This window comes from Conger conger, chromosome 4 (assembly GCF_963514075.1).
Source record: "Conger conger chromosome 4, fConCon1.1, whole genome shotgun sequence".
Taxonomy (NCBI): domain Eukaryota; kingdom Metazoa; phylum Chordata; class Actinopteri; order Anguilliformes; family Congridae; genus Conger; species Conger conger.
The window spans coordinates 61,201,475-61,227,201 of NC_083763.1; the positions used below are offsets into that span (position 1 = coordinate 61,201,475).

The 25,727-nt window shown below is 42.9% G+C and overlaps 1 protein-coding gene across 3 annotated transcripts in view; it reads left to right on the forward strand.

Moving 5' to 3' along the window:
• The window catches only part of LOC133125794 (myosin-16-like), a 123,020-nt gene that overhangs the window by 35,132 nt on the left and 62,161 nt on the right, over positions 1–25,727 (forward strand). For all 3 annotated transcript variants that reach the window (XM_061237406.1, XM_061237407.1, XM_061237408.1), the window contains 12 exons: positions 1,533–1,616; positions 6,420–6,560; positions 10,673–10,831; positions 11,332–11,415; positions 11,723–11,869; positions 14,887–15,054; positions 15,896–16,075; positions 21,908–21,991; positions 22,581–22,748; positions 24,101–24,184; positions 24,383–24,550; positions 25,293–25,535. In XM_061237406.1, the coding sequence (XP_061093390.1) occupies positions 1,533–1,616; positions 6,420–6,560; positions 10,673–10,831; positions 11,332–11,415; positions 11,723–11,869; positions 14,887–15,054; positions 15,896–16,075; positions 21,908–21,991; positions 22,581–22,748; positions 24,101–24,184; positions 24,383–24,550; positions 25,293–25,535 (1,710 nt within the window). The remainder of the gene's footprint in view (positions 1–1,532; positions 1,617–6,419; positions 6,561–10,672; positions 10,832–11,331; positions 11,416–11,722; positions 11,870–14,886; positions 15,055–15,895; positions 16,076–21,907; positions 21,992–22,580; positions 22,749–24,100; positions 24,185–24,382; positions 24,551–25,292; positions 25,536–25,727) is intronic.

Consider the following 25,727-nt stretch of genomic DNA (forward strand, 5'->3'; position numbering starts at 1 on the left):
TTGCGCCTCTTAAATCTGTTGTCACCCGGCTTGAGAAGAGGCAGTGCGCTGCTTTCTTTCCCCCAGACCGGTGGCGATGGGGACACCTCACAGAGCGCTGGCAGTCAAACTGTGACAGCGGCTGCCAAGGTGAAGCCACTGTTCGTCTGCTCGTTTTCCAGGAAAAAACGGACACGTATGATAATTTATATTTGCTGATTTGCGCATTACGATTATGACTTTGGTCAGAAACCTTTAAAAATATATATATATAACGGCAACGGAAAACAACATCTGTGCATGTTGAGTGTGTTTGCGAAATTCCAATGCCCCGCTGGCTTATTTCATCATGCTACAGGCTGTAAGTGAATGTACTATATCAGAGAAGGGTCCTCCTGGATCGGAGCCCAGTTGCAGTTTTTGTAATGTGTTTCTCCCATCATAAAAGCCTTTCCGTGTCCCATTTGACCTTGCTTCATTTCCAAACGTATCTCACTGCATATTCTTAAGTACTCACAATCTCTGTTTGACTCCACCGAGTCTTTGGGTGAAATTATTATTAAGGCCTTGCTGATTGCCTGGCAATGCCTATGCCTATGTAGGGCTATTCTCCATTGTTTTACGGATGCGTGGAGACCCATAAGAAAGGTTCTCACATACAGGCGCATACTCACACACATACAGTCAAACACAAAGGCCTTGCCTGCTTTTCATCATTATTGGAAGAGTATGCAAATATTATTTTTGATTGTAGCCAATACATCAGGTGATAAATATATTAGTTAATCATACATAATCGTAGTACCAGACGGGAACGTATTTGCAGCAATGTTAAAACTTGCTTTATTGTGCTGTAGACTAAATTTAATAAGGACGGTGGAAATGAATAAATGTGTATCCGAGTAAATTGATAATATGGTTTAGTGTCCTCAAGGCAGAATGATATTGTTTAGGTGTTATTTATTAGAAATGTACGGTTTATATATACGTTTTCCTCTGTGGAAAATAAGCGCCGTTTAAACGTCACAGGCTCCGATGCAAATATCCTTTTCTTTTTTTCCCGTCCTTGTTTTCGGTGGAAAGGGCAAGGACAAGCGCCAGTTTACCCAAATGATAAAAACAATAATAATCACAATAACAACAGACTAATGGCCTTTAATTTAAATTGATCTGGAATTTAAGGACCATTAGCGGCGTGCCACTCTGACATCCGGCCCCTCCCCCACCGGCCGTCTCCAGTGGTGAGATTGCTCTGCTCAGGAAAGGGACGTATAGTAAATAGTGAATTGTGAGATGCAGCCAGGCTTGCAGAAAATAACTATTTGAGGGATGGCGCATGAACTGAAAGCTGTAATTTTGACAGGTGGCAAGGTGTCGTGTCATCCGGCCCTCGCGAAGCCTCATATCTCATGCCCGTTGATTAATGGCTCTAATTAAGGGATGAAATCAAGCATGTGAAGACAGGGGATCGCTTTAGGTCCGTGTTTGGTAGTTTTCTCTTCCTGGCGTACAGCTCATCCATCTAAATATCACTGCTCTTTCATTTATTACAGCTGGATGCTACCAAGCGGGAGCTGGAGGGGGCGCGCGCCCAGTTGGCGGAAGCCAGACGACGCAGCGACGCCTGGCAGGTTGAGGTAGGGGAACGTCTCGACGCGGGCCGGCCGTTTCCCCCACCCCGCCCGTCTCTCCCTCGCCGCCCCTTCCTCCTCGCCGTCTCCGCGCGTCTTCCTTTATCGGCGCACACCCCTCCCATCCCCCCGCCCCCCCTGCCCACGTGCGAGGACCGCCCTTTCATTTCCTGGAGGTCACCCAGCCACCGGGGGTCACGTCAGACGCGGCCGACAATTAAATGCAGAGCTGTGGCTGGATGGACGGGTTTGGAGTATTTCATTACCCGATTTTTAAGAAAATAAGTAAATAAAAAGTCCAAAAAAAACAATTGAATAAAAAGTCTGTTAAAACCAGCTGAGACCACCCCTGCATATTTGTACGAACCTTACAACAAAACAAAAACAAACCCAAGAACAAAAAAACGAAAAAAAAACAAGTTTTCCATAAGCCTGCGAATGGTGTTTTTTTCTTAATGAATCCAATTTAATGTTTACTGCGTTTGACGCCCCCTCCCCCCTATCACCCCCCCCCCCCCCCCCCCCCTCCCGCACAGACTGCTTACTAACAAGAGCGAGAGTCTGGCATTACAGTGTATGGCTAAGCAGGTCCCCGGAGGCTGCCTCCTCTCCTCCGGCCCTGCATTATAATGCCTAAGCCTCCAATCCCCTGTCAGGGCTCCGCCACACAGACAGACAGAGGGGGGCACCAGCTGCAGCCTCCTGCATTTAGAGACGCATTGTCACTTCTATCTCTTTCCACTAACTGCTTTTGCATGTCGGGAATAAATAATTCACTGTATCAAATGAACACGAGGCGCTTGCTCATAACGGACAGGAAGGCATGAAATAGTAATGACGGGGGGGGGGGGGGGGGACTTACAACTAGCCTTTAATTCTTCTAATTGTTAACTGCGTCGTGCGGTACCTCCAGATATTGGTTTGCACACACACACACACACACATTTCAGAAGCAACTTGCTTCTTTTAAATGGGTTAGATCTGCATGTTTGTCCGTATGGGGGAAAAAGACAACACAGCTTTTAGTCTGTTTATGTTTTTTTTCAGCTGTTGTAGCTCAGATATTCAGTGCTTAGTATTCCATTTAATTTTGATTAATGTACAGATCTGTCTATTCATCTGTTTGTAGCTATATGTGTGTGTGTGTGTGTGTGTGTCTATATATATAAAATAAAATATATAATCTCATTAGACAGGCATGTAGATAGATTAGCTTTTTGATGACTGCTTTATAATGCTACAAATCATCTGAACATTATTGCCCCCAATGCAAATACACAATGTTGCAGCTCTGCATATTTGTAGGCTGTGGCATGCAGGCTGCATTTTAATAATGATCATTTGCAGGATTATGTTAGCATCCGTACTGTGGAGAGATGGATTTTTCATGAGTTCTTGCATGACCATATGTGGTATTAGTCAGTGTGAGGTATTGCTAGCGAGCTCATTGCTTTCAAAAATCAAAGTTAAATGGGTCATCTATCATCAGAATTTGTGTCTGGGCGACTTGTCTGAACATCAGTATGATTTATGGTTTGAATTGGAGGAGTCAACCATGCATGTTTCTTAGTTTATCGTTTTATGCTGTCTTCAATTAAATGTCTATAAACAGAATGATGGCTTTACGACATTGTCCATCAATAAAGACGATCAAGTTTTGCATGAGGATATGTAATTTTCACAGAAGTAATGTCCTCTTGACTTTTAGCACAGCGGATTTTATAAAGCATGCTTGCATTCCCGTTTTTCATTAACTAAATAGAGTAATTTTATCCTTCTGAGATTTTTATGTCCTCCTAATAATATTAAACTAAGATGTTGATTATTCCTTGCTTGCACCAACAAGCAAATGCCAGCTTAATGATCTACATTTTGCTTATTATATTTTATTATTCCCCTTTCTTATTATTGCCGTCATTTTTCCAAATAAAAGTGCATTTAGAAATTCAATTTTCCGCACGTGTAATACACCAGTGATAGCATGTTTGCTGATTGCGGTGTATGTAAAGGTTATAAGCACAATGTCACCGGGGAAAATAATTCTTTGTCAGAGTATGAAAATAAATCAACTCGCAGGGGGTATGAAAATTTGAGGGAGGGGAGAAGGACTTTCATTTTCTGCGAGGACATTGAATAATGACGCTTTGGGTGTCTATATTTATGAATATATGGAATTTACTGTGGCTGCGTGTGTCAGATGAACCTCGGTCTGCGTGACTCTCTCCTATCACGCGCTATTGTTATGCTGCAGTGTGGAAGCTCAGCCTTCCCCAGCCCCCAACCCCCTGTCCTTTTAATAAGGTTGTGAACATCCAGTCTAAAATAATACTACACAATGGATATGGCAGTAAACGAATGTAATAGCTAGCGCTAAACAGCGCTGCCCTGTTTAATGCAGCCTGTTTGTTTATTTTCCTCAGATGTAGAATAACTCGGACAAGTATTGACAGAGGCATACCCTAAGAGATGTGCAAGATATCAAATCGAAGCCTCCCAATTACTGGCAGGTTCATCATTACAGTGTGTTGTGCAGACACCTGCTTGGGCTCTTTGTTTAGCAGGATTATGCATCTGTCGAAATCGCAAGTTATGGGAACAGCTCACCAAGAATGTGAGTGTTGTGTAAGAAAAAAAAAAAAGGAGAAATCGTGGTTTCTTCCCCACGCTGCAGTTGTGCAGGGCTTAAAAAGTTAGGGAAATTACTGACAGACCCGCATTGATGAATTCTGAGAACCCTTTCACTCCCCCATTTTACCCTCAAAATATTCTGGCTGTACAAAATGGCTTCCATCTCTGAAAAGCATATGTGACCAGGGAAAAAAAAGGCATTAGGTTATTCAGGAATTAAAAAGAGGAACTGATTTAATTTGTACCCTTAGCAAAAAAAATAAAAAAAGGGGGGGGGGAGAAGAGGAAGACCTTGGCTTTGGCTGAAGAGGGTAAAATTAATCAGCGTGCCATCTACTGCAGAGCCTCAGTTAATCATGGGCTGCAGATTTTTATTCACAAAATGATATATCTGCAGTAAATTACCATTCCTAGCTACTCCCTCCACTGCCAGCATTTTGTCATCTGAAATTGAAGCTTGATTAACAAAATATTCTAGGGAAGATGTGACTGCAAAATCTTAAATAAAAAATACATTGTGTCTGGGATTCATGCTAAAATCTTTTTGGATTTTCATCAGCTCTATTCGATTTGACAGTACAAGGACGTGTGCATATCTGCTTGTATAAAATTGCTCCCAATGTAATCCCTAAATTTGGTGACAAAAGATGTCTTGAACGATCTTATTTCAAATTTCAGATGAATACAATATACGGATTGACTCAGAATTTTGGAGGTCACCCAATGATTTAACCGTATATATACAAGAATGAAAATCCAAATCCAAAGAATGCTACAAACAGTGGTATACAAGCTTTAGTGTCACATCTGTTCAGAATTGTCACAAAATGCTCATTCAGGAATATGAGAGATGATGGGAATCTGCATGTGAGAAATTGATGGGGGGAGAAAACGCTGGTCTGTTTTCAACTTGATTTACTGGCTGCATCGCTGCCAGGAGATGCCGGTGCGTGCGCACACGCACATACACATATACACACTGACACATGCATACACACACAAGCACACGCACACACACACTGACATATACGCATACACACACACACGCACACACACACTGACACATGCATACACACAAAAGCACACGCACACACACAGTGACGCATACGCATTCACACACAAGCGCGCACGCACACACTGACACATACGCATACACACACAAGCATACAGACACGTATACACTGACACACACAAACACACAAGCACACACAGATACACACAGACACACACACACACACACTCTCCCACATTAATCTCTTTCATTCCCTCCCCATTGACACAGGACTGTGTTCCTGCACTCCTCCCCCCTGGCTTTGGGGAGGGAGGTGACAGTGCACATCCTGAGTGCCCTCCGCTGTGCCCTGTACCCCCCAGGCGTGCTCCGCGCTGTTCCGGGGTCCTCCCTGCGGGCCCTCCGGGCCCCTGACCAGCGCCACAGCGCCGCTAATGTCACGCGCGGACGGGGAGGGGGGTAAAGACCCCCAAAGGGTTCACCGGTGCGTCCAGATGTGCGCACATCACAGCGAGGGAGGGAAGTTCAAAAGAGCCGTCCCAGACTTCGCTTCCCCCGAAATTTCACACCCGCCATTAGCATGTCTGTGAACCTCGCGCCACGCAGACTTTCCGTAGCGTAATAGGTGAGCGGCCCGTGTAATTCATCTGGTGACCGGGCGGACATCAAAACGGGCCATGTTTTCCCATCTTATTTCAGAAAGGATCTTTCCTCTGCCTGGGTCCCTTACTGTTCCAAAAAGCATATTTTACAAAAATGAAACGCTTTCCTTGCCGGTATTTTTCAAACTAGTAAAATGTAACATAAATCAGCGATCGCTTTTAATGCTTTTATAACGGCACAATTTCATATGGCAGCGCGCTGAACATCCTTTTGTCTGGCGGATTTAACATGGCGAGGACACACATACAGATTACGCAGAAATTTGCTCTGTACACATATCTTTGCAATTATCTATTTGTCACTTCTCACGTGTGCAGGTTCCCTCTACCCGCCAGGGCTCGGCGATATTCTACCTCCCGTGCTGATTTGAGGGTCGGCGAATGAAGCTATGCAAATTGTGTGAACCAGGGCTGCATGGCTCAGTGTCTCACATGCATAATGCATGTGTTTTCCTAAACAGGGTTTTATATACAGTGTCAATAAGGGTGTATATTGCTGTCTTCCAGAGTGAAGCCAAAATGGCGACGGTGAAGAACGAGCTCAGCCAAGAGTATGGAAATAAGCTGCGGGAACACGAGCTGAGAGGCAGACAGATAAATGAGGAGCTGCACGACTTGAAAGAGAAGCACGGCTCTGCCAAAGAGGAGGTAAAGTTAACTCGTTAAACAGGGAAATTGTGTAGCTTATTCTTTCATGTCAGACTTTTCCAAAGCGGTCTAATATTTCCTCTACGAATGCAAAAATTCTTTGTGAAATGGAATCAAAGTCCACGCTCTTACATGTGATTCAAAGAATTTATGTCAATGTCAAATATGCATAATTTACTGGAAAAGACGAGGTACCGTCAAGAAGTTGAACAAGGTCAGTGCTGGCGGGGCCGCTGATAGATTTTCAGCATGTTATATCGACTCCAAATGACCATCTGTTATTTTCATTAAATGCTCAACTGTTTCCCAGAGTTGTTTTAGGTTTAAAAGCATTTTCTGTACATTAAAAGAAGAAGAAAAAAAAGTTTGACGGGTGATTCTTATTGGTTCCCTTCGCATTGAGCCAAGGGGCCATCATCGGAGCGGGGCTATGAAAAGTGGGCCGGATATCGCTAACGTGCTAGCTCGTGCTAATCTTTCACGTCGCGTTGAGATGTCAGGGCTGCGGAGACGGCGTCGCGGGCGAGCCACGTTGGAGCCTCTCCCACCTGCAGACGAGACGTGTTCGCACCAGAGAGCGGGGGAGGAGCAGAGCTGCAGCTGCGAAATTACAACCTGCTTAATTTAATTACCCGCCGTAATTAATTCATATCTCCAGCCAAAAAAAGAGAGCCCGTGTAAAGAAGTCATTAACCTAATTACATAATTAATTGTCTGTTGCGGGATCCCGTTTTTTGCTGCGTCTTCATTATCTGATGTCTCGCTTTGGCAACAGTTTGGCTTGCTTCAAATCTCTGCCAATTGATAATTCAAAGCTGTCACACCACTTAATGAGAGTCGTTTAGGGCCCCATATGTTAATGTTTGCGTAAAGGTGTCCGTAGAGAATGTCACCTGCTGCTGTCAGAGCAGGCCCCAGACATGCACTGCGTGTGCTCTCGAGTGCGTGCGTGCGTGTTTCTGAAATTCAGAGTGAGGCTCCGTTTGATTAATTAAGTGACATAACACAGGCTACATGGGTAGAGCTTTTGTCTCTTGTGCCATCATATAATATACCCATGATACGCTGTCTATATTTAACCACAGCAGCAGTTGCGCAGAACATCTGGTATGCACGGGGAAAGAATGCTACGACACCTTTCTTGCTACCGTCAGAAATCACAATCAGGGACAACTGTCCTTTACCCGAATCCGTCAGGCGCAAAAAGCTTCCATTTTATGAGGAGCTGTGTGTGTCTGTCTCCGTCCTTCACTCCACACTGTTTCCTCGACGTTCCCCTCTCTGTCAGCTGTGCTGAAAGCTCTCCTTTAGTCCCGCGTTCACGTCCCACCCTCTCAGCGCCTCCCGCGTCCGCTGCGACTGCACCTGCGCTAGCATAGCACCATTAGCCCTGTCTGCGCTTCCTGTCACGCATCGCCCCGGTAACGAAGCCGCCTGTCAGTCCCACTTCCTCCCGCCCGGGCACTGTGGGTAGAACCTGTGCGACCGGGGATGCTGGGAAACGGAGTGTGAAATGGATTCCCAATGCCGGTCTGCTTAACCATTCTGTCACAAACGAGACTGCTCCGAGGGATGGCGGGCCTTAGGAACAAACCAGGATCTGATCCGTTTTGTACAATTAACACAAATTGCAAACCGTTGTGCATAAGTGAACTCAGAGAAACATGTTAGGCATTTCATTTTGAAATTTGTTTGTGTTTTACAGTTATGTTGCATTTTTCCCATTGTTCGGTTTATTATCCGAACACAGATTTTTCATTGTGGTCTAAACATATTATTAACAAGGTTATTAAAACCACACTCTGAATCAGCCCGTTGATATTGCTTTAAATGCTCTCATTTATATTTCTTGATTTTTTTTTTTACTACTAAATTTGATTTGAATGAAATTGGGGAAATGTTCTGCACAGAGGTTGTGGGGTAAGAAACTGACTGCCATCCTTTGTGCATTTCCCATTTGGCAATACAGATATGATAAGTAGGAGGCCCTGGTTTCAGTGTCATCTCAGATTATATTATATGTAGAAGTGATACCTTGTATCTGTGCAGAAAGCTAAAAAGCTTTTTTGTCCCCTAATGCTATTGGCCGTGGTTCCAGGAAAGCATTAACTTTGTCATTTATAGAGTGTGCATGGCCTTAATAATCCTCCTCTTATCCCGATCCACATGGGAAGCTAATGGATCGTCAAACTGAAAGTGATCGCTGTTTGGCCTTTGGAGATTGAGGCATGCATATTGACAGCAGACAGGAAATGTGCGGAACCCAATCCCCCCCATCCATGCTGAACTGTGCTGTATCTGAAGCAAAACAGATTTTTGAATTTCCATTGCTTATTTACATTTTCCAGATGTGTATTCACCACTATGCCAATGTATTTATTATCATTGTGATTATTGTGATTATTATTTATTGTAACGATTGTGGTGGTAGTGGTGTTTGGTAGCATTATTAATTCATGTTATATGCTTTAGCTTTTCTTGAACTTAAGTAGTATGGTGATGATCATGTATGATATGATATTACTGTGCTGTGTGAATCTTGGACAAATTCTAATTTCTAATTGCAATTTCTAATTGCATTGGCCTGTTTCGGACTGAGATTCATGCATGTGTATTTTGTGGGCACACTGGCCACTGACAGTTGAAAATAAATTCTGCAGCTGGCTTTCCAATCAGTAAATTGTAAACTTAAGCAGTTGTCTCTTGGCTTTTTTGTTTGGTGTAAATTAGTAGATGAGTAAATGAGTATATTTTACTCTGGAAGCCCCCAGATGAAGTTTACATTTTACAGTAATCACAGTGCTGCTGTTTTACTCTGGAAGCACCCAGATGAAGTTTACATTTTACAGTAATCACAGTGCTGCTGTTTTACTCTGGAAGCACCCAGATTAAGTTTACATTTTATTATAATCACAGTGCTGCTGTTTTACTCTGGAAGCACCCAGATGAAGTTTACATTTTCCAGTAATCACAGTGCTGCTGTTTTACTCTGGAAGCACCCAGATAAAGTTTACATTTTCCAGTAAACACAGAGCTGCTGTTTAACTCCAGTTGTGTTTAAGGCTGTGCCTGGGCAGTAGTCGTGAGCACGTGCGGCCCCTCGAACGTGGATTCTCAGCTGTGACTGCTGATTTCATCAAATAGAATTGTGACCTTGGCGACCTCCTTAGGCCCTGTGCAGAAAAAGCCATTGTGCCTGCTTTTGTAACTGCCCCATTGCTGTTAGTTTCCAATATGTATTTTGTGTGCCTAATGTAGAATGAAGCAGTATATTTGAAGTTTGAAGGTTAAAGCTTTTTTTTTTTTGTAGAATCGCAGAGAGCTTTTGCAAAATTCAAGTGCATATTCCTTCTTTTTCCATCAATAGATACATAGTATATTGTATTGTATAACAATAACAAGGTTATTTTAGTCACGTTTTTTTCATTCGTTTTTATTTTTTAAATGTTTTTGAATTTCCTTTTCAATTCCATTTAATTTCAGTTTAGAATTAAGTTCTCTGTTAGATTTGTTCCTTTATGTTTTGGATACGTATTTAGTTATATTGGATAATATATCATATTCTGACTCGTGACTATGACTTCAAATGGTCGTCGTAGCCATCTTACCTACACATTGTCATTTTCCAATCCCTTTAAGCCTTGAACTGAAGCAGTGCTTTCTGCAATCAAGGATTTACCTGAACAGTTTGAATTAACAGTAGGGAAAGCATTGGACAGTGGAGAGCTGGAAAACCTCAAGGGAGAGTTTAATTTGTAAAATAATTACTATCCACTATGTCCTCAAAGATAGGTGTCTCTTTAATGTAACCGCTTGGTCATATTATATACGAGATGAAGAATTCACTCCAGATTTTGTAATCTAATATTCCTTTTTGGAGTTCTCTCTGTCAGCAGGGTCAAATTGACACTTTTCAAACTGTTCACTGTGAAGTTTTAATCATACCGATTGTCGGTCTCCAAATATGCTCGGTTAAGCTTCTTGAAGCCATATCTTAAAGGCCATTATTTAAACGGTGCTTTATGTATGTGTGCTTATGGAGGGCAATTAACGATTATGCAGTGGCAGAACAGCAGGTCCATTTGTTGAATAACGTTTTACGGTGTTTTCAGCTTTCAAAGTTGCAGAAAATAGTTGACGAGCAAGAGATGGAGCTGAAGAACCTTCATCTGCGACACAGGGTGATCAAGGAGGACAACGGGAGACTGCTGGCCAGGCTGGAGGCCCAGACCGTGACCGCCCAGAGTGAACAGGATGTTTTCACCAGTGAGGTAGGCCTTCTGGATCCTCTGCTGACGTGATGGTAAACGCACACAGTCCTGTATTTGATCAATGTTTGTCCTTGACTTTAAAGTGTTACAGAAGCGGTCTAGTTTAGTTTCAGGTTTTATTGTTCACTGAATTCACCAATCTGTGTTTGGGCAAAAAAAAAAAAAAAAAAAAAAAGATTCCTGTTTTTAATTGTTGCTTCAAATGCTGATTGAATCCCAGCCGCACACACGCGCATGCGCATACACGCGCACACACACACACACACACACACACACGCACACACACTCAGATACACACTACACGCATGCGCGCACACACACACACACACACACGCTCACTCAGATGCACACACACACACACACACACACGCACTCAGATGCACACATGCACACACACTCAGATGCACACATACACACACACACACACACACATGCATGCACACACGCACACGCGCTCACAAACACAGACAGACTCCTGACTCCTGGGCTGTTCCTCACAGATCAGCAGCACAGAGGGTGTGATCCATACAATGAGACTGCAGCAGCTGGAGAGAGAGAAAGACATTTCCCAGGCAGCTCAACAGGCAGGTTTAACTTAACTCAGGTGTAGTGTGCGGTTCCTGTTGTGTGTGTGTGTGTATATGTCTGTATTTCTATATGTCTATATGTCTGTGTGTGTGTGTGTGTGTATGACTGTATGTCTGTGTGTGTGTGTGTGTGTGTGTGTACACGTGTGCACTTGTGTGTACGCTTGTGTGTGTACACGTGTGTGTGCTGGTGTGTGTGTACGTGCGTGTGCGCATGTTACTAGATTTCTGAGAGGTGAGCCATTTATGCAAATAGCTGTCAGTTAAAAAACACTAATGTAACGTGGTTGACTATGTATTACAGATCTACGCGCTGGAAACCGTGCTGCAGGAGGAAAGAGAGAAATCACTGGCAGCAGAAAGTGAGACGCAAAGACTGTGCCAAGTGATACATTCTTTAGAAAAACAACTCCAACAAGTGCAGCTTGCAGAAAAGGATGCCGTGTCAAAGGTAAAGTTGAATTCAGTGTGTGGGATCCACAAACAGTTGTATTTATTTATTTATTTACTTGTGTTTTTTATTTTTATATTTTATTCCCGGCGTATGCGCCCAACAGAAAAGAATACCGGGGGCCGTCAAAGTAAATGAATGGCCTTTGCTTTGGGAGGTTGCGGAGAAAAAGCGTGTTAATTTGTGTGGAGTAAACGTCGCTGAATGCGGCTGAATGCAGGGTTGAGCAGTTCAGTGCGGAGTGTGCGCTGGGGTAGCGGTGCCCTCCTCTCTCATCGGCGGCTGGGCTCTGTGTGGGTTCACCCTCATCCCCGCTCGCCTTCTCTTTATTTCCCCCTCTTTCTTCTTTCTCCGCTCGTCTATTTTCGCATTTCCACCAAAACCCACGTACTGCCATCTGCTCTGCCCGCCGCTGACGTGCTTCTTTTGTGCGGGCGAAGATGTAAACAAGCCTCTTTCACCGTGAGCTCCTGTAAGACCCCGGGCCGCTGTCCACGTTCACCTCCCGAGAGGCGTCGTTCCGTGGCGGTGCCCCGTAGGAAAACAAAGCCTGCGCTCGCGTGTGGCTAGCCCTAGCGCTAGCTCCTGCTGAAGTCCAGTGCCAGACCATCACCTGTGTACTGAAACAAGAGAGGAAACATAGTGATGTGAAGAGGGTCATTGTAAACCATAAGCTTCAAGGCGAGGGTCACTTTCTGTATCAACACGCAGTGTTTCTCATTCACAAACCCCTTGGATGACGACCGTGCTTTCTGTGAGTGAGCTCACCAAGAGGGCCTGTGACCACGAGCAGGACTTATCCTCTTCCATGATGTTTGTCACAGTATTTAAGCTTTAACCGCCCTAATAGCCTTTAGGAGGTTTTTGCTGGTTACCGACGGAGTCATCGCGTACATCGTGAGATCATCCATCGACTTAACGCCGTAAATCTTGTGCTTCATTTGCTTAGATGCTTTTGCAAGCGTCTGTAGTATCAGCTGAAGTTATTGGAGAAAAATAAAAGAACTTTTCCGGAGTTGTGCCAAGTCTCGGTTGCATCGGCCAAGCTTACGGGAATTACCCTCGTAAAAACAACACGATGTTCCAGCAGCTGCTTCTGCCAAGCTCTTTCCTGTGGAAGCGAAGCGGGAAAGAAGCCCTGAAAGAGCGATGAGAGAGGAGAGACACAGGCATGTCAAAGCAGAAGAATACAGATTGGACAGGGTGTTTATTTCCAGTTGGACTCTTTGTGTGCGAAAGCATTTAGCGCGTTTGATCCGCTGTTTAATTGGAGACGCCTCGTGACATAGCGCCGTTTTGAGGCGGTGACGCAGCGCGACTACCCCATTTCAAAGCTCTCGCGGTTTGACAGCCCCGAAAACCGAAAGCGCGGCTCAGAGAAATCTTAGCCATCTTCTGTGGAGTGACAGGTATGCCGCGTGCTTACGCTTGCGATTAAAAAAAGAAATTGCGGCGTGTATTTTAGGCTTAAACCAGTCGGAGGCTGTGACAAGGCTCTGCTGTTTGAGGTCAGGACACCAGCCCATAAATCACACATTATGATTGTGTCTTCTTGTGAGGGCTTGTGTAAGAGACCTCTGCTCATGAAAAGAACAAAGCAGGCCTGCTCTGAGCAGGTGGCTTTACTCCACAATTATCAAGTAGGTGACACTTGATTGAGTCTCCCCTTCGAAGTCCATTCACATCGCTATCATCCGTAATGTTTAATCAAAAGAGTTATTTTATTTCCGCTATTTTGCCGGAATGTATCGTTGTTTTGACATCGCATTCTTCTAACGGCACGTTTCCATTCACTCAAATTCCTCAAAGGCACATCTTCTGACATCGAGACCTTGAGAAGGACATTAGCCATTGTCTGTATACTGTATGTAATGTTTTTATTCACCCCTGCCAATCGTTTTGAATTTACATGAAACATCATGAATAGATGCTCACAGCTCCACTCTACCTGGATAGTTTCCATATCCTGTCCCTGGCTGTGGTATTTAGCAGCCCACATCTGATCCTGTAGGACTGAAGACGTTTTTCTCCTTGTCTTGGTCTCGACTGAATGACGTTTTGATGTATGAAGTATCTTTTTAAAGAAGGGTTTGGCTGCCGGGAGATCCTTACAGACCTGGTGCTATGCTTTAATAATAGGCTGAGAGATGCAGTCCCCTAAGTATTCGCTTCATGGGAAGTATATCATTAGAGATTATTTAATGGTGCATTCAGTTTTCCAGTGCTTAAATGTCCCAGACATTATGGGCTGGTTTCACAGATGCAGATTAAGCTCAGTCCTTGACTAAAATTAGTTTTGTCTGGAGAATCTCCATTCAAAATTATATTTAGTCTAGGACTAGACTTTAAACTAGGCCCCACAGTATATACTGTATGTTTTAAATGCCAGGTAAGCAAAATATAGTGTATCTTAGTGTCAGGCTGTATGCTGTTTAAAACAAGAACATAAGCAGCTGTGAAATAGGCAGACGTTTTGGTGCAGGTATGTAACTGTTCTGGACGGGAGACCATCTTGCCCTTTGGCCTGAGTCTGGAGAGATTCCAGGAGGCACAGTGTTGTGAAAGACGCTGCTTGTGTCTGCCCATTTCACTTGGCACAGGCACAGACACTGATGGCTGCCAAATGTGTGAAGGATTGTGGCCATTCGTGCAACTGCATTGGCCTCTCAAAGCTTTCTGCACAAGGCTATTGGTTATTAGTGTTGTTTTTTTCTTCCCCCACATCTGAGTGCTATATTTGGCTAATGATGCACCCTGTGCCATACCATTATACCCTGAGAAACATCAAATCGCTGTTGCCCCTTCCCCTCTCTAGTTATGCAGCCTACATGCTGTTAAATGCATTCAGCCTGTTTGAATTATGAGCATTGTTCAATAAAATGTGAAATATAAAGTACTTTATTGCTTTATATGCAGAGTTATTCTAAACTTGCTATAACTACATTTGGGTGCGTCACATTCGTTTAGTAAAAACTGTATTTTGAATGCGTTTCGTCCGTACTTTTTCTTGAATGGAGATAAACGAGCGTGAGGAAAGGGTGAGGCACTTGCAGCTTGACCTGACCTCGTTGAGAGCCACGCAGGACTCTTTGAAGAGGGCGGTGATGGTGAAGGAGCACTCTAACGGTGAACTCTCTCAGGAGTGCACTGACTTGAGGCAGACCCTGGGGTGCCTGCAAAACAAGGTACATTCCCCCTTTTAATGAATCTGTAAATGGGAGGGCTGGGAATTCTCCTAATTTTCATTTTCCAGTATCGTTTATTATGTGAAATATTCAATATTGTAATGCCGTCGATTTTGATACACAGAGGATTTGGTCGGTGCGGAGTGTAAATGAAGGAATTTGGTCAATTTGAATTTCATTTAGGGAGCCATGTAAAATACAGAGTTTCACTTTATATTGCTTTTAAATAATAAATAAGTACATTAATGAAGCATACTAATGATGGCGGTAATTGGTATTGGATTTTCTTTAAAGCACTTTTCCGACTTCTGGCTGTCAGGGAGTTGCATCTCCTCTGTGGGATGGGTAATGCGTTTTAATGTGACCAAATACACTGCCCACGACAACACACTCACTTTCAGGGTTATTCAGTAAAATGTGATTGACTGATTGAAACAGGTGATCCATTTAGTTGTGTGTTAATCTGCACTACATTAAACAAGATTTGTGGAAACTGAAACATTGCATTGCCTATTATAATGTGGCAGTCATTAACTTTACATATACACAAATAATGAATGTTAGACATGGAGAATGTAGGGAAGTCCACTGGCTACTTTTAAATTTAAACTCTTTTTGAACTATGAGTCGAGAACAAGGTGGTTCTACCAGCTTAATCTAGTACCAAAATGCTATGTTGAACAGATCCTACTATATTTATTTCTCTCTGGACTTGAAATCTCTGTAAAGCCAGTTGCATATGCTGTATGCATAGTGTGTGTGTGTGTGCGTGCGTGCGTGCGCTTGCACATATGTGAACATGATTTGATTGCCCTTTTCACTTTTTAAATTTCTCTTTTAGCTCCAATACAGCGAGGAAAAAGTTAATAGCTTGGATTTAGAAGTTGGACTGCTGAAGTCGAAATTACAGGAAAAGACAGAGCAATCTCAACAGCTGCAAGATGAAATTGTGAAGCAGCAGGAGGCTCTAAGTAGGGCAAATGAAACTCTGAAAGACACCAGGAAAGCAGCTGGCAATAAGGTAAAAGAGCTGAAGATCCCCTTCCCCCTCTCCTTTTTTCATATTTTCCCTGAAATTAAAAGGAAAAGAAGATCTCTGAACTTTCTGCTAAGTTCAGAGGATGTGCACTTTAGGAGAATATGGAGCCTATTACAGTAATTTCAGTGTCTTATCTTAATACCAACGCTCACGCACAGCCCTTATGTGTGTTGGCACGCCGCATGTGTGTGATGTGCAGTCTTATTATCACAAAACCACCGTCTTCATACAGGAGAACATCAGCATATGGAAAAATCTCCCTGGAATATTACTGCATTCATTAATATTTCCCACATCCTGCATTTCCTGCAGTCAGCAGCCTTTCTATTTTCGTATATTTTTGTAGTTTCTTTATATACAATTATTTGATTGAAGTTTGCTGAAATGAAATGGTTCACAGAAGTGACCAACGTGATCTCCTTTTTCTGGGTCTCTATGAATCCCCCTCACTTTTATCTCCAGATTTGCTAAGCAAACAATACGGCCATTAATTTCTGTATGGGTCCTGTGTCTATCCCACATCTGCTTTTAGTTTACTGTAAAAACGCTCTCTCTGATCTCATATGTTGAACTACTGTAACTTTGCCACTGTCTGTTTCCTGTAAAAATGCTCTGAACAATAATAGCTTTTGTTCCTGACTTTCCTAACATTAGCACAGCTGAACAAATAACACGAAAGTTTTCATTTGAAATCATTTCTTCCATGTCTGTGTTTGCATTAATGCAGTGTCTTTGCAGTTATTTAGTGCTCCAACATTTAAAGACCCTATTGCAGTATCATTTCTGAGGCATTTTTTCTTTAAAAGAAACACAGAGACACGTTTTCTCTGCCAGAAAAGTGGATATATAACACAAATGATGAAAGTGTGTGTGTGTGGGGGGGGGGGGGGGGGTCATTTTTCATATTAACCAAGATCGCTTGCCTAAAGCTGCTCGATTACTTGTAAGACAAAGAAAACACTGGGACAGAAATGTGTTTTGTTTGAGCTGCTCAAGCCTCCCTTATAGAAAAGAGATGGAGAGAGAGAGGGAGAAAAACAATGAGAGCCTGTGAAGTTAGCATGCCTGAGTGGGGAGGGACAATGACAGGGGCTGCGGCCCGGCTCGAAGGCAGCGGGCGCCATGGCGCATTCCTTTCATAGCTGAGCGCGCGCATCCCAGCAGCCTGTCTGTGCCGCTGAGTGAGTCGAGTGCGAGACACTGTCAGCTCGCCCTGTACCGAGGAGGTGTCCATTCTGGCTCCTGGAGCTCGCCCTGTACAGAGCCGGCTCTGCTGCCATCGCCACAGCACGGGAGGTGTCCATTCGGGCTCCTGGAGCATACACTGTACAGAGGCAGCCCTGCTGCCCTCGCCACAACATAGGAGGCGTCCATTCGGACTCCTGGAGCTCGCCCTGTACAGAGCCAGCTCTGCTGCCATCGCCACAGCACGGGAGGTGTCCATTCGGGCTCCTGGAGCATACACTGTACAGAGGCAGCCCTGCTGCCCTCGCCACAACATAGGAGGCGTCCATTCGGGCTCCTGGAGCTCGCCCTGTACAGAGCCAGCTCTGCTGCCATCGCCACAGCACAGGACAAGTCCATTTGGGCTCCTGGAGCATACACTGTGCAGAGCCAGCCCTGCTGCCCTCGCCACAACATAGGAGGCACCCATTTGGACTCCGGCCTCCATTACAGCACCAGGAGCAGCAGCCACCCCCCCATACACTCTCACACACACACACACCTGCCTTTGTTTGTATGACTGCTTGTCAGGTGGGATTCTACGGGAAAGATTCAGTTTTTGACAAGTGAGACCGGTGAAAGTGAGGCTTGTCGACAGCCATTTTATTATTTTTGGATTGATTTCATTCAATTCACATGTCATCGATTTGCCTTTTTTTCCCCCTGCTCTCTTAAATTTTTTGCAGATTTCTCCTGCAAACTCTTAATTTGCATTCATGGTGAAGTAATTGGCCCAGTTACTCTTAGGTGGAGTTTTTCTTTCATGTGCAAACCCCAACATTAACATAATGTGTACCACCGTGTCATAGTGTCCCTTTCTGTACGTCCAGGATGCAGTATATCTTAGCTGTGGAGGTGAGGTGACGTGACGTACACAAACCTGCCTATCGGAATGCTGTCTGCCACTGATATATCTGCTGTGCTAAGATTCCTGAGGAACAAAAAATAATAAAGAATGTCTCTTAGCCTTTCTGCTTTTGACGCTTTTCTGAAACCACTGCACCTTACGTATTTTATGCATTGTCGATCTGTGTACTTGCATATATTGTGCACATAGTATAGCAGTAATTGCAAAGGAAAGACCTCATTTAAGTATAGAATACCATTAGTCACAATTTCATTTATTCCATTTTATTTTTTGTATTATTAACTTTGTTTCTGTTTATATTTTTGAATTTTGAATGCTGGATACATTTATTTTATGTTTACGGTTAACCGGAGAATTGCCCCCTTTTCCAGGACAGCTCCGTGCCTGATGCTTTTTGTCTATTTTTGCCTGCTTTCAGATGTGTTTAATGTTAGTCGCTTTGCAGTGGTGCATATCTGATGTCAGTGCTGTAGCATTATGATACAATGAGCCTGTTAAATGCGCTTCGGAAAAGCGTAACACAATATATTATGCATGCAAAAAATGTACAAACACAAAGAAATTATGCAGTACAGATATGATACAGTTCTCTCAAGAGCTTTTGATGCAGTCTGTGAAACATATTAAATGCTTTCTTGGCCACTGGCAAAACAAGCTAAGTATCACATAGCACTTGCACAGATACGATGCTCTCTCATAACACAGAAAATGATCTATGACTCATTGACATTCGCAGCATTAACGTCCTGTGAATTTTGATAGCGCCTATGATTAAACGACAATGTTTTGTTTTTTTGCCCACATTTGTGAATAAATGTGTACTTTCAAAGAGAAGTCTCTTAAAAATGCAATTGATACATCACAAAGTAAACTGCTTAATGTATATATGCAGTGACTACTCCAGTCTATTGGAACCAGTGTATTTTTCAAGGACTGCGATACTGGGGACATTTTGGGACATGCTGTCGCATACCAATGTGCTGTATTATTTTCAGTTTTGGACACAGCATCATCCCGATCATTTTACTCATTGATGAAATACTGGATGTGCTGTACATCTGTTCTTTCTGAAGCCTTGTGTCTATTAACCACAAATGTGTAAGAAGCTCAACTGTCGTAACATGAAAGCTTGAAATGAAGACCAATATAAAAACATTAAGTTCTCCTAAAAATGATCTTGACAATGTTTGCATTGGCCACAAAACCAATTATTCCCTATATACAGTTTTCAAGAATGGCAAAAGGCAGACAATGCTTGAGTTAGCACAGATTTTAGACATGGGAAAGTGGTATTGGATGACAGTTTACCGTTTAACGAAGGAGGACTACAGGTAATTAAATTACGACATACATTTGTGTGGCCCACAGAATCCAGCAAACTGGAAATGCAATCTGGAATAAGTGCGGAGATTTTTGTGTAAAGTTCCTGATGCTCCGTCATCTGAGACTGTTCGTCATGAGTGCGGGGTGAAGGTCGAGGAGCTAGCTTAACTCCATCAATCCTGCGGACAGTTACAAATGACCTTTCACTTTCCATAAGACATTCAATATTCTCAATTGGAGGGATACATTTTTCTGTGTTTAGAAGATGGGGAAATAAGAGCCTTTCATGTTGCTAAGAGTGCAATGGCGAGATCTCTCTAAACGGTCCATTCACCCCGTGTGCTGATTGAAACTAATATCTCATTTAAAGAATCTGACTCCCATTGGTAAAGCTGAAGATTGAAGATCTTATTGAAAGCAGAGATAAACTCCCAGCATATAAAGTGGTTGATTAGACAGTGCCCTAAAAACAAAAGCACCGCAAACAGAGGGGAAACTCATTCGTAAGTGAAGCATAAACATGGCCGCATGTGCTCCTGCAGTTTCCCACCGTGGGTGAAGTCCGTTACGCAGTGGAACTGGGCACGCAGTGTAAATGGGCATCATAATGACCGAGGAATAGGGAGGGAAGAAACAAGGGCACATTTTTCACTGGAGAGTTTACATTACATTGACAGGGGTGAATTAGAATTTTCACTCATTGCTATTTGGTAAATTATTTTCACTGAAATGAATAATAAAATGGCAGGTTTTGCCAGGTTTTGAGGGAAGGGTCAATACTGAGGCATGGTCAGGTATTTGTTGCATTTGTTACGGATTTTAAAGGAAATCCACTGCACTCCGATTACTTGTGCTTGGGCTGTGTTGAGGATCTCTCGCTATTTTGATGAGAGCGTATTTCAATAAAGCCGTTCACTGTGGCTCACATTATTCCCTCCAAGGAAGTGAGTCAAACCTGCATTCAGTTGGTGCACAGCACTTCTCTTCAGCTTTCAGCACTGATTGAACCCTGTACTGATATAATTAAGTCAAACATGAATTTGTCAGTTCACGTCCTCTATTTCTGAGCTAATATAGACTCTGTTGCTTATTTTATGCTAATGATGTGTAATTATTTGCTACCTCTTTTATTTCTTATTATTATCTATCAAGTGTTATGGCAAATATTAATCCACAAGGTCTGCCAAACAGGTTAAGATTTTTTTTTAAAAATTTTAAATTTTTTTTTAATTATTATTATTTTTTTAAATAAATTAATTTGACAAACAACTCTACCCTCTCCCTTTGAGCTCAGTGGGCTGTTTTGGGTCTTTTTCACATGTTCTACATTGATTGGTTATCTGATCAGGAATGACGGGAATGCCCCTCCCATTTCCTGCCCACACAACTCCTGCTCTGAGAGTGAACATGGTGTCCGTACATTATCTGGCAGGAATCAGACCATACGTGTTTGAGTTGGATCCCCTCTTTTCAACACCAGCCTTGCTGCAAATCCAGTATTGTGCTTTGTTTAGGTAGCAGAAAGAGAGGAACTTTTGCCAGGATGTGTCCCTCAAATATAAATTGTAGCCAACCGCTTCTTAAACTCTCGTTTGAAAAGGTGTTTAATGTGTGGATAGATGGCAACTGCTAATAGTACACCTAATGTGACTACCAGCAACACTCAACATTTCAATATTTCACTCACTCTCTGCTTCTAGGTAGCTCACTAATAATGCAGTGACGTTGTGCTCAAGGTTATGATGTGCATGGGAGTGTTTATGCCAATAGTGGCTCAAAGATGATTGGCTGCTTCGATTTAATTCTCAATCTACCGTCAAATTTGGATCTGGAGCCAAATCTATCAGGCTTGTTTTTTTCTGGGAGAAAATTAGGAAAAAATTCTTATTTTACAGATTTAATATTTTACAAGGTTCATTAGGACACGTTAGACAACATTAGTGTCCAAGCCTTTGATAAAATTTGAAACAAGCGTCAGGGGAGACAAGGAGTCTTAAGATTTTTATTTTATTTGTATTTTTTAAATTATAAACTGAATTCATTGTTGCATTGACACTCCATCTGAAGATATCCCTGTTAATAGGGTGCATCTAGAGACCGCCTGTATTTGTTTGCCACCATGTCCAATTCAACAGCATGCAAGTTGGCACAAATATATCTGTCCAAGTGTTTTGCAAAAAAGAAAAGGCTAAACTAATTTGATATTCTTGTCCTCCATGTGTGATTGCCAGGTGTGCATACAGAAGGAAAATCTAATTTACAGCCCGCCGTCATTGAAATTCACTTTTACATTACATCATTCTGCATTTAGGAGAATTTGCAATGAAAATGTCAACATGTCAGAGAATTGCATTTGTTATCTCAGTTACCTCAGCAAAACAGCTTTTTCTCTTCTGCAGATACACAAGAAGGAAAACAAACTAGGTGTGATGCAGAAGGATTTGATAGAGGCCCAAACTAAGTACTCTGAATGTAAGAACGAGGTAAGAATTTAAAAGCGGGATTATTGTACATCTCTTTGGGCTGTGTCTAATAACTGCACTGTAAGCCTCACTGCTCTCCCTCCTCAGGTGGGTATCACACCTCACCGAGTCTGTGTGGGATTGCATTTTTACTCTTCAGTGTGTGTGCTGTACCAATGCATTTACATTTTATTCCATTAACACAATTCTTGGAAATCATGTTATGTGCTAACACGTATACAGAATCATATTATTGATTGTGTCAGTCCATCTATACAAACAAACAGCATCATTTGCATTCTGAAAAAAAAAAAATGTGTTGTGTTTCATCAATGGCCAAATGTTACTATTTTAATATAAAAACGCACCAATGATGGAGTGCGTTTGACAGTATGCTTGCATTGAAATCTGTCAGTACTGCTTCTGAGATTGAGTAGATCAGATAGTTATCTTTTTTATTTATTTTTTCATATTGGATTCTTTGTTCAAAACCAAGGTGTTGCCCAAACCGGAGCACAGACTAGCTATTCCCTCCACTTTTGTTGCATTTGAAAGAGAGAGGGTTAAGTGATTTGAAATGAGGCTTGCATCCGTGTTTTCTGTTTCCCAGTTGCTCCGTAGGGAAAATCTCCTGCAGAAGCTGAAGGAAGAGACCGGGCGGCTGACAGCCCAAATAAAGGAGCAATCCCAGGACATTAACAAGCTCAGCAGCGAGAAGAAAAAACTCCAGCTGGAGTTGACGGTTGTCATGGAGAAACACAGAACAGCGCAACAAGAGGTACACGTAGGCCAGGACACAAGAAGGCTTCCTTCCCCGGGCCTAAATGCTTCATTATCATACATTTTGTGCTAACTTAGACCCCATTGTCACCGTTTGTCACGCAAGCTCTGTTTACTGAACATACCGTCCTCGAAGTTGTACTGCTTATTGTATTCCTATGAAAAGACGAGTCAGGATTGCCGGTTATTATTATTTTTTTGGTGTATGTGATTCATTTATTAGAATCAATCGTTAGAAGTGATGTTTTTTGTCGGTATAGCTTTTCGACAGACTTACAAACCTTATAAAATGGATGTGATGTTCTTTTTAAACAGGCAAAATAATTTTAGCCTTGAATGATTATTATGTCCCCTAAGTAGGTAACTTGAAAAGCGATGAACTCCCGTTGCCTCTGTTTCTCCTGCCACCGTGTGCAGAAACTTGCCCGGATTAATTTAAATTCTGAATATGAGTCGATATAGATTTCTTTGATCATAGGTTTGCATCAAGGTACTTTTGTGTTTGTGGCTCCAATCCTTTGACAGCACTTGATTTCCCATTGTAAGCCTAATTGAAGATAATCTAAAGAAGTCACATCTGCACCTGTGTACTGCTGAACTAATCACAAGGCCTGGGCAATGCAGTGCACTTCAGAAATCCTCAGCTGCTTCAAAAGCGTCTGTGCCATGACGGTGGAATTGAACAGCATTATCCAGATTGGAAAGCAAGCGTTAATGGTGAAAACAGAATGCTGACTTCTGCCAGCTCTACTCGTGACAGTTTGACCGTAATAATATTAGAATAGCTTATCTCCACGTAGCGCATGCATATTGTATGTGGTATGCTTTCAGTTCCTTGAATTGTGAAACAATGGTCAATTAATTCCCTGGTTTAAGATTCCGGTACTGTTAGGGGAAGCTGAGCATGTAGCTGAATAATGTCAGATTTTAACAGTGAAAAGGTTCAAACTAGTTGAAAAAGAAGTTGAAGAAGGCTGCTTTTGAAACATTATTTAAAGGTGATATAAGGTAGCCGGTAAGATGGGTGGTGGACATGAAACATCAAAGAGCTTAACCTGTACCTCTCGGTAACTTGCATGTGTATTTGTAAATGTATCTCGTACGTGAAGAACAGGCTGTGAATGTATTGGTTGCATTTCATGATGGTTATTTGAAGTTGCGGTGGGGGGAAAAAAATCGAGAAATTCGGATGAGGCGCTCTGGGAGAACACCTTTTAATTATGCTGTTTGTTTTGTTTTGCTCGGAGGCCTCTTAGAGGAAAATACCTTAATAATTAAAGGTCGTAAATATCTTCTTCTTTTTTTTCTCTCCAACAAACTCCTTGGCATTTGCATACTCCTCGTTATCAGGTGAACAATCGGGATCAAGCGATTCTGCAGCTGAAGACTGACCTGAAAGCGCGGGAGGAGCGTCACCACGGAGCTCAGGAGGAGGTGGGTGTCCTCAACCCCACACTCCGCTCCACCGATGTGTTTACTAGGCCATGAAAAATGTATGAGCCTTGTGTTTATGAGAAGTGGAATAATTTTCAATATTTAGCCTGGCCGTGAATACAGATAGCGCTGAACTTTGGGCGTGCGGCCCCCGTACGTTTGTTTGAAATGCGTCGAGCCTCTTCTCTCCTCCGTCAGCTGGGTCTTCAGGAGTCTGAGGTCAGCAGGCTTAATGAGCGGGTGAAGAGTCTGCAGAAGGAGCTACGGGGGACGTGGGAGAGGAGCCGGGAGGAGGAGGCGCGAGCTGACCGCGCCCAGGAGGAGAAACAGAACCTGCAGCTCCAGCTCCACGCCGCGCAACAACAGGTAGCGCTCCCTCAAACGAGCTCCAGTCGTTCCAGTACGCCATCGGTAATATCACACTTCTGAAATGAACACACACCAGTGTGTACGGTGGTGCATGCTGTATTAAAACAGAGGAATGGCTTGGAACTTCTTCATTCACTGTTTGAGCTTCTGAATTTTGGCTTGTGTACTTATATGATGGTTGAAAACAAAAGTGTTCACTTTTAGTTTGTCATTAATGAAACAAATATGAGTAACTGCACAACATAAAGCTTGTTCTTAGTAATATGAAGCTTATATCAACATGCTCATTTGTAGTAAGCACTCTGTTGCTGTTTAATATGATTGTAACATTTTACACTAGTTGTTGTAAGATGCAGATTGTAGAATGTGCCCGCTTACTGTTTACTTATAAATCAGTGATTGATAACTAGCTAGACACCACACATGAAGCTCACCAGCATCACCTTGCAGTTGAGACCTGCTGGAATGTCCATCTTGTCTTTGATGAAGAGCTAAATTATCAGTAGGTAATGTTATCTCCAGATGGGCACCCACTGTGAAATTAACAAAATCCCACCACACCGTCTATGTCCGTGGACTGCTTTGTAAGCGTCATGTTCAACCGAAGCTTTGATCGTGTCAAGCTAGATCACTTTCTGTTTAAAAACTTGCTAATGTTTGGTGTAATGGTGTATCGCTTGGTTATGGTATTGCAGCTCTTTTATGCTGGTGACGTCGAGTAAAATCCTCTCCCTCTTAGCTGCAGTACCAGGTGAAAGTAGTTGAGCAGCTGACCTCTGACCTGGACAACACAAAGCAGGGTCACACTACTGATATGGAGCGCTGGAACCAGAAGACTCAGCTTTTGCAGAACCAGCTTGATCAATCGTGCATGGACCTGCTGGACAGCCAGAGCAAAGCGCAGGAGCACAGGCTAAAGAGCAGGGAGATGGAGGACAGGCTTCACCAGAACCAGGCTTTATACCAGGAGGCCCTGGCAAAGGTAAAGAGTCACACAGCCCTCACCACAAAGTCACGGTGCCACAGCAGATTGCACACGTTAATTGTGAACTTGTTAACAGGGTTTTAGTTTTAGTTATCGCTAACTAGAGCATCAAGTGAATTCAAACTCATGACCAGGAAGTATTTTGTTTCACTTCACTACCATTACCAGATCCTCCGTATGCTGACAAAA